Source organism: Eucalyptus grandis, chromosome 10 (assembly GCF_016545825.1).
Source record: "Eucalyptus grandis isolate ANBG69807.140 chromosome 10, ASM1654582v1, whole genome shotgun sequence".
Taxonomy (NCBI): domain Eukaryota; kingdom Viridiplantae; phylum Streptophyta; class Magnoliopsida; order Myrtales; family Myrtaceae; genus Eucalyptus; species Eucalyptus grandis.
In genome coordinates this window covers 19931125-19940857 of record NC_052621.1, presented here as the reverse complement: position 1 = coordinate 19940857, position 9733 = coordinate 19931125, and the positions used below count along the sequence as shown (strand labels likewise).

General features: G+C 38.1%; 1 protein-coding gene across 1 annotated transcript; it reads right to left on the bottom strand.

The window, feature by feature from the left end:
• Positions 1 to 248: 248 nt before the first annotated feature.
• On the bottom strand, positions 249 to 2249 carry LOC104422155. Its single transcript, XM_010034393.3, has 2 exons — positions 1602 to 2249; positions 249 to 1209 (listed from the first exon to the last, which is right to left on the bottom strand). The coding sequence occupies exons 1-2, from the start codon at positions 1888 to 1890 to the stop codon at positions 1046 to 1048; spliced, it is 453 nt and encodes a 150-aa protein (XP_010032695.2). The 5' UTR covers positions 1891 to 2249; the 3' UTR covers positions 249 to 1045.
• Between the last annotated feature and the right edge of the window lie 7484 nt (positions 2250 to 9733).

The window sequence follows — 9733 nt, the reverse complement described above, 5'->3', positions numbered from 1 at the left end:
TGCGTTGCACTCAAAAGTTTTTTCCAGAATCGCCTAACTCTAATACCCAACTTAAAAAATAAGAAGAATGATGAAACGATTAGATAGATTAAATTCGATGTTACAGCCACGGCTTATTTATAAGTCTCAAACCAAATCAGAGAAAACCCGGCCTAATATAAAATATCACAAATCTAAACACAAATCCGGCCACGTGTAAGACCACATAGTATCATTGATATCTTAATAATATCTAAAAGATTTTTTAAATTTAGGACGAAGACTGCTTTCGCCAAATTGAAAGTATGTGGATTCGCTAAATATATATCCTAAGGGGGAGTTTGCACCATTCACCCAGAATTTAGGTACTCTCGTCTCATCTCCTTCCGACATCCAACAAATGTTTAAGAACAAAAACATGCGACCGACGTTCGATGCCAATCACAAGCCACGCTCGTTCGGACTGATAGTGACGTTCTGTACGTTTGCAAAGCCTGAAAACTTAAGGGAAAGCAGAGGAAGAGGATGAAAAGAGAGACCCTTCAATCACATTTCTTTGGTTTCTGGCTCTCACAATGCCAAGGACAAAGCTATTTCCACGTTTCACACGCCATCCGTCCGTGACGCCAGTGTCCGACTAATCAATCCACCTCTCTAACTATTTAGGCCGAGACCGCCTGTTCCAAGTAACCCGGAGCACTTTATGCAGTAGATTGTCGCAGTCGCACGCTGGGACTTCCCTATTATGCATGCGCCATTGCGCATATGCCGTCATGATTTTCGCAGTCATATGTTTCTCTGGGTTCATCATATTCTTGCCCAGCTCCGAATTCTATGTGTTCAATCATTTCTCTCTGCATGGTGAACTCGCACTTGGAAGAGGAATCACGCAAGTCAACAACTTTATGATAAAAAGCAAACATATATTCCATACATGGCTGGTCCTTCGTACAATTTAAGAGCTTGAAATTGCGATGAGTTCATGTCCCTCCGTCGCCTATGGCATTAGGGCATTAATGGTTCATTCACAGATGGCATACTAGATAGAGACACCTCACTGGGATAGTTATTTGAAACTAAAGCTCTTGTTGAGCCATGCCTTCCAGCTCCCACTTCCCTTGCGCGATATCATCTCGGATCTGGCTTCTGTCATCTGTGGCTGAATCTGCTTCTTGCACAGCACGAATTTCCTTCCTTCTCGAGATCCTATGGCTTCCGCTGGGTGCAAGGCTGACAATTGAAAAATCGCAGGAGTTAGTCGACATTCACAAAAGAAACAAAAAGTCTCGCCACTACGAACACGAATACATACCAAGTGAAGCACAACGTAATGATAGGAAAAAATAAAGACCGATAGACATAAATATATTAGGTTGCTTCCGAGAAGATGGAGGCCAGTCCAGAATTTCTGTTCTTGAGAACAGAGGCAGTAAAATTGAGAGAACCAAATTAAGCCTTCACATTTATTTTCCTCAATTTGTTACAATGGCAATCCAGAGAATACACAAAAATGTATCTGCATAATGCACATATGAGAACATTTTGAGATTATAAACAGTAGCATTGATCAGGACAATAGCATCATCCGCCATCTGAATCTGCTAGATATATGAATATATTACCAGCATAATCTGCAGCATCATGGAGAATAAAGTTGTTGACGTCGGTGCCGAGAACCGGAAGACGGCCTTCACGGGCATAAGTCTTCAAGGCAGTCTGAATCACCCCAGAGACCAGATCATCCTTCTTCACCACAAACCTTATTGGTCCTGTACTCCCAAGGACATTGATAATTACCAGAAACCTGTTCTTATTCGTGCTCTGATTGTCATCACTATTCTTCTTATGCTTTTGCATCAGTAGTGACTTCTCAGATACATTCCTCTTCATCTTTTCTTGCCTCTTGTCCATGATCGTCTGACAAGATTATGGAATAACTGAAGAAACAACACTGACGTGGACCTACTCCTTGGTGGGGGAAGAACTGGGAAGTTCACATGGATGGGTCGAGGCCAGGGCAGCGATGGTACCAGACTTGTTTGCAGGAGCCAAAGGGGGAAGGAGAGGAGGAGGAGAGCGGGTGCGAAGCATGCACTTTCTCTTTCAGGAGGAATAGAACTGAAAAGGAATGGTGCAAGAAGGGATCGATGGTTCCCACCATTCAAAGACTTTGCCAATGCGTATGGCCAACTCTCTTCTTCCGCACAAACGAAAGGTGAAATAAATGTTATGCTTAGGAACTCTTAAAGAACTATTCGCACAAATGATGATATCCTCCAATTCGCCCATATTTATAGAGTAGACACAGAGAGAGAGAGAGAGAGAGAGAGAGAGAGATTGACTAAACCTCCATTTAGAACGTAATGCAGCAGAAAAGTTTACTTCGCACATAGGATTGGGCCACATGTGTCTGATCCTGGGAGATAGTTGCAGCCTGTCAAGTTCACATTTTGCCTGTCCTCTGCCACATAATTCATATTTTGAAGGCTCAAGCAAAGCTTCTTTTCTTTCGCGTGCGTAGAGGGAGGATGAATGGGTGGTAGGGGTTGATGAGGGATGAGGCTTCATGGTTATTTTCCAGGACAGGCGAATATCTTAGTCATCCCAACAAGTCATCCACGGTAGTGACGTGGTCTTCCATAAACTCCCTTAATTCTCAAATTAAGAAAAATGACGTTTTGCTCACCACATATGGATCGTATCTAACACCTCCCATTCGATATTGTTTTCCCAGGTGTCGAATGTATATTCCTCGGCGAATTACTTCTGCAATTGAAAAACGGCATCGAGTCATCTCTTGCCTACGGTTGCCGATTCAGAAGGGTTGACCTCCCGCATCCCCACTATTCAACTGGGATTTATTAATTAATGCCCCATCGAGAGTCATTTACAATGGTTTTGGTCGATGAGCATGTGTGAAATTCTCCAATCACGCGTGGAAAGAGACTGTAGCCCCTTGACTTTGGCATTCTGTCTTCCCGGAACGGGGTCAGCACCTTTAACTCTCTTCCCCAGGAGAAGATTCGGAGCATGAAACGTGCAATTCTTGCTTGTTAGCTCATGTTGAAGAGTCAAGGAACCAAGTTTGCCACCCCCAGCAAAAAAACAGAGGGTCCGGTCACACCCTTCCTGTCTCAGCGGGCAACGCCTGGAAATCAAATTTTTTGTTAGGTGAAAATTGCTACCTAAGTACTGGTGCCGAGTCACTCAAATGCAGAGAACATATGTACGATCCAAATGACTTGATGATGACAATGTCGATTTGCAATTTCAGTTCAATCGGTGTCCGGGATGAAGCCCATGTTACTTCCATTTCATTGCAGGGGTCTCTCTCTCTCTCTCTCTCTCTCTCCAGAGTTTTATCCTCCGGACAAAATACAAGATGAAAATGTTAATAAAATTGAAGGCGTAGACTAGGGCAGAGTTTCAGGCAGAAAGGAAGAAGACTTGAGACAACTTACATATTGAGGTCCACGAGAAGTCTGAAAATGTCGGGATCCATTGTAGACAGAAGAAAGGCAGGATAGTATAGAAAACAACCTGCGGCGAAACTTGCCATGGACATAGTATAGCTCTCTCATGCCTTTTTTTTTTTCTTTTCATTTGTCAGGAGCTGCAGCTCCAGTTCATATTTCACACCCTAAAGGCTAGATTGCAAGTCTCAAGGATAGCAGAATACCTGATGCTATAATGAAGTGCTAAGCTCAGCTGTTCCGTGTTTCCAAATGCCTGAAATTGCATTCCCTAGCTATTCAACTAGTTGCAATTATTTTGGTTCGCCCCTCGCGACGGTTGGAAATTGTGGAGATATCTGCCATTCCTGATCCACCAAGAACTTAATATCATACTTCCGTCATGGAATTGGAGATGAACTATTAGGTAGAGCAACCAATAGCATTAAAAGAAAGCATTAAACAGGATATGGGATACCTTCCAGGTCGAAGAATCAAGGTTGTCGAAAACTTCGTGAGGAAGCCAGTATATTGTGGAGATTAATGCTCTATTTGACTCCAACCATCAACCATGCCCATCACTTGCACGCTCTTAACACATATTGTCTTCGCGAAACCTTTTTTCGTCTTTCGGTTTTTATCTTTCGAACACTATTATTTATTTACTTCAAGGTTGGGGGAAGTGGGTTATTTTTACTTACATTGGTAACTTGAAATGGCATAAACATTCGGCTTGAACTGTAACTACAATTAATTAAACAGGATCGACAGCTTCTGAACAAATGTAGGCTTTGTGCCTGTTGCGATGCTCATCAGTTATGCAGAAACCACGTCACCAATTCTTGTCCATTATATATGAGTTACCCTTTTGATCCAATCTCGCACAAATTCCTTTTTCTTTTTCTTGCAAAGAATCTACACTAGTCTGAAGTTCTAATTTTGCCGGTAGGGTAGCAAAAAAAACCTATAAGCAAATCCATTGGATCATCCCTACTTCAATGAGGAGATCCTAAAAGATGGTACTTGTTGAAGGATGACTAGAAACTTGGTGGGCATACCTCGGTCATGCCATACCAAAATAGAGGGACTTCCTCGGAATGCAGCATCGGCATCCTTGATCTTTCCTTTAAGCTTTTCACGAATTGCTTAAGGTAGAAAAAGAAAAGAAAAAGGAAAAATCATTGTGTTTGGTAGTCAGGATAAAATTCATGATATGCTAAAATTTATCTTATCATGTGTTTAGTCCCTGCTTAAGACATGACAAAGTTGCATATAAATGAGATATAGGTTAGATAAAATTATCTCATGGGAAATGTGAGATAAACGTAGATATTATTTTTAATATCCATAATAGGAAATTTATTTTTCTCAAATAACAAAATTCTTAAATTAACAAAATTAAAATTATATTTTGATATAAATAATATTTGAATTCTAATATAAGAAATTCAAAATAAAAATAATTTAGTTTTTAGTTCAATTTTAATTATATAATATTCGAATTTAATTCTATCTTATAATATATATTCAATATATAAATATATTTTATTACATATTTTAGGTATATTAGTATAGCTTATTATTTAATAAAATTTTATTAATTAAAAAAAGAAGAAAAATAAAAAGTAAATAAAAATAAAATAGACAAAAGTATCGTGAGAGAATTTTACTATCTTCGTTTGTAAAATTTTTGGTCCGTTTATATTGATATATCAATTTATATTAAATAATATACATGATATGATTTGAATATATTCAACTTTATTACTGTCATTATAAATAATTGATATGATATACCAAAATCTCTATATTTTATGTTTTGTCGTATCCAATCCTATTTTCATTAGAAATTTAGACATCCAAACGTAGCAAAAATTATGTAGAACCTTAAAACATTAATTGCCAGGTTAACACCCAAGCAGCACACAAATCAGCAAAAGAATTTCCTACAAGGCAGGCCATCAGACCAAAGAAGCCACAAGAATATTTGACCGATTTAAGGATACGCACCCCCTTGAAGAACCCAATAAAGTTAGGCTCTCAACTTTAATTTTAACCCCGATTATCTTTGAATAATCATGTGCACTTTAACTCGCGGGATCCACAATATCCGGCATGCATGAATCTATGACCTCAGTTAAATGGAAAATATATAGATAAATTTGTCAGCGTGGTAGCTGGAGGCCGTCGTACAGGACCAAGGGGAAGTAATAAGAATGGCATGGATGTATTCCATCCATCTTAATGCAAAAATGAATGACATGGATGCAATCAAATACTACCATAACCTTTGAACCATGAAAGAAGGTGAAACTGGATTTACTTCCCATTGGTAAAAGTATACCTCAAATGTCAAAACCTGGCATCGGTAGTAGACACTTATCGCTTGTTTAGTAACCATTCCGTTCCCAAAACAATTTATATTTAAAAATAATTTTTTTATTCTGTTTCTTGGACAAATTTTTGAGTGATTTTGTTCAAAATTCTATTCTCCGAATAGAAATGTGTTTTGTAAGACCTCAAATTCATTGGTGAATTAGAATCTTTTAATAACGTTATTAGATTTTTTTTTCTTTTGTCCTTTTCTTCTCGGCCTCACTGATTTACTCCCGAGAACAAAAAAATTACCAAACGATTTTTTTTTTTTTTTTTAGAATAAAAGAATATAATTAGACATTATTTAGCTAGTTACCAAACAGGTCCTTAAGTATCAAAACTTCCAAAAGTTACACTGAAGTGCCGATTTTGATAAGACTTGCTAGAAATCCGACGTGGCATATCACCTTTGCAGAGTTGTACCAATGTTGCTGGGCTCCACGAGGAATAATATGGTCAAAAGAAAAAAAAAGGAAAAAGGAATGTCTAAGCGAAAAAGGAGTGGAAAAAGCACCCTTAAAAAAATGCCAAAACTAATTTTGTGGCATCTACTAACTTAGATTTTAGGTCGAACTTCTTGGCACAAAGACGATCGTGAGCAAGAGAAAGCCAGTACGCGACATTGAGAAGAGCTTGATTAGGAGCTCTTGAACAACTCTCTCTCTCTCTCTCTTCCATAACTGAATGTCAGGAAAAACTCGAAGTGCCATCTAGATTAATTTTCTTTTTGCAGATTGTTTTCTAGAGCGACCGTGTACATTGAACACCGAGATGATGTCTCGATCTTGTTAAACTAGGTGTTCTTAAATACAGAGAGAAATCATTCAACCGTAGCTTGCAAACACATGCTAAATTTATGAAACTATTTAGAATATCATTGAAAAGAAAAAACCTCCCAGTATAACTTGCCAAACACATTTTAGGTAATTCTAAGGCAGCAACTTATTTTAGGCAACCCTCCATTTAAAAAAGAATGTGATAGTTTTTAATTTACTATGAGAATAATAGTTTATTTTGGATTATAAAAAATCAAATGCAAAATAATTATAAATTATTGTGGAACCTATTCCTTCAATAATTTGTGATTCACAATAAAATATTATTCTTACAATAATTCAAAGATTGTTATGCTAACAAAACCCATATACTGCATAATTTTAGTATTAAAATGCCAAAAAAGTGAGCCAAAACATCATTAGTTTCTTAATTGACACAATTGCAACATCTATAATCTCTTCTGCATCCCTACTCCAATATGAAGTCTCTTGGTCATTTATAAGGTGATGCAGTCTACGGGTTTGGTCTAATACTGTCACTTTTAAGATAATGCATTATCAGACAAAAAAGAAAAGATAATGCAGTCAACAGTCATTTTTTTGGATACATAGTAAACACTAAACACACCTTACCTAAAACTAAGGGGATGCCATCTGTATACTACCCCCAAATACTTACCTTGCCACTACAGACAATATTAAGGGTGAGCATGGTTCTAAGGTAGAACCTAGAACTTGAGAATTGGACCAATGAGAATTTGTAGGTTCTAGGTTCCAAGATATGCAAAGTAGGTTATGGTTTAAAAAAGTAAGGAAACTGTTTCAATGGACAGATTCCAAGTTTTGAACCTATAATTTGTAACCTAAAACTTGGAACGACTTTTAATGTTTTTCTTGATCCATGTCTTGGCATGATTTTGCGATATTCCATGTCGTTCGATGATGAGTGTAATATAGAAATGCTAATTTGAGCTTTTATTTTATGATTGAGGATTTTACTTTATTAATGTTTATATTTTTCATATGTCTAAATAAAAGCTATGGTAAGTGAATTATAGCAGCAAGTAATGGTCATTAAAGGTTTTAATTTAATGCAATCGTTCAATTAATTATATAGGTGGAACCTAAGTAGACCTTGAAACTGATCCTGTAACCTGTGATAGGGTAGGTTTCGGAATTCTAGGATATGTAGGAAATGTTCTCTAAGTTACAAAAAATTAGGAATCTATTCCACCAAGTAAGTTCCAAATGGAACTTGTATGGAACCTAAAATAGTTCATCCCTAGGCAATATATCCAAAAATGTGTCTTTCATGATGGATCGGATATTAAATTAGTGCGTAGGGCCTTTCGTTTGTTAAGGCGTAAACTTGCACTTCAAGTTCCATCACTACAGGTTCACTTTTGAAGTTAACAATGCATCTTCCTTCACATGCAGCCGACACATTGAAGACATAGAATATAAGCAACACGCTATCCTACTGAAAATACTCGTCAGAACTTAGATTTCTTGAAAACCACACTTAAGAAATGACTAAATAGAAGCTTTTCTAGCAAATGGAACTTATTATGAGTTGAAGTTCCATTGGAATGCACCTTGAATCAATACGGATGAGATATTAAGGATGCATTTGGTAATACTTTTGTTCTGGGAATAATTTCTGATCATAAATGATTTATTTATTTTATTTTGTTTCGGGAATAATTCTAAGCATTTTAAGCCTTTTGGTAACTGTCCAAAATTTCAATTTCCGGAATAATATTGCATTTAGTACCGTGCTCAAAATTTATACTCCAAATCATTTTCTTTTAATTTTAAATAATTTAATTACTTTTTTCTTCTTTTATTTTTTTTCTTTCTTTCTCTTCTTCTTCTTCTTCAAGTCCCCGATCGCTAGCCTTAGGATGACTAGCAACTGGCCAGACGAGGGCCGACAACCTTAGCGGAGCATCGCTGGCCCTCAACGAGGCTGTGCCTCATCGACTGAGCCTCGCCGGAGTTGGCTAGGGAGCCTCGCCGGTGGTCGGGGGAGGCCCAGGTGAGGCCTGCCTCGTCGGTGGCTGGGCTCACCTTTGGCGAGCTCGCTAGACCTGGCCTTGGCTTGGTGAGCTTCTGGCGAGCTCGCTGGACCGGTTGCCAACGATCGTTGGTAGTGGGTGGTGGAGGGTGGCAGCGGCAGCAGATGAAGAAGAAGAAAGAGGGAAGAAGAACAAGAAAAAAGAAAAGAAAAGAGAGAAAATATGGGCCTTGATTTGTTCCCGAGAACAAAGAATCAACTATTTTTTACTTCTTGATTTTGTTCCAAATCTACTTCCAGGAATAAAAAAATAGAAATTTGTTCTTGGGAACAAAAAATTTACCAAACGGATTTCTATTCTAAATCTACTTCCGAGAACAAAAGAACAGAAATTATCACTGTTTGGCAAGTTGCCAAACAACCCCTAAAACAAACGGTCACGTTAATGGCTGGTAATTCAAGCAGTAACAATGACAAGGCATGCGCATAAGGAATAGGTCAGAAAAAAAGCAAAAGTTGATCCTGTCATGGAAGTTCCATTCATAGATGACTTGTTGATGGCCCTTTATAAACTTATCAAAGGACTATTTCAGAAGCACAAAGCAAAAATATAAGTATCTTATTTCCACAGTGTAGAACTTTAGAACCATCAGTCGCAGAGCATTTTGTACGGATTTGCCGGATCACATGACATTCCAATCTCCATTTGACATGACCATCATTCAAAAGCCAGCGGTCTCTCCGTTTGCAAAAAGCTAGAAATCTAGAAACTCTTGACCATCATTCAAATTTTCGGCTAGCCAGCGGTCTCACTTTTTGCGAAATAAAAAAGTTGAAACACGTTTGGTAATTTTTTATTCTTTTTTGTTTCTTTTAATTTTTAAAAAATTTTATTTTTCATTTTTTCCTTTATTTTTATTTTTCTTAAATCTACGAGTACGTCTATAGGTGGGTTTCCTACCGTCCGGCGAGGCTCGGCCTTGCCGGCGACGCCGCCGGCGAGGCTGCGAGTCGCCGCGACCCTCGACGGCGTCGCCGGCCCTCGACGGCCAGTCGCCGGCCATGGCCGAGGCCGGCGACCGGCGAAAGAAAAAAGAAGAAAAAAAGAAGAAGAAAAGAAGAAGAGAAGAAGA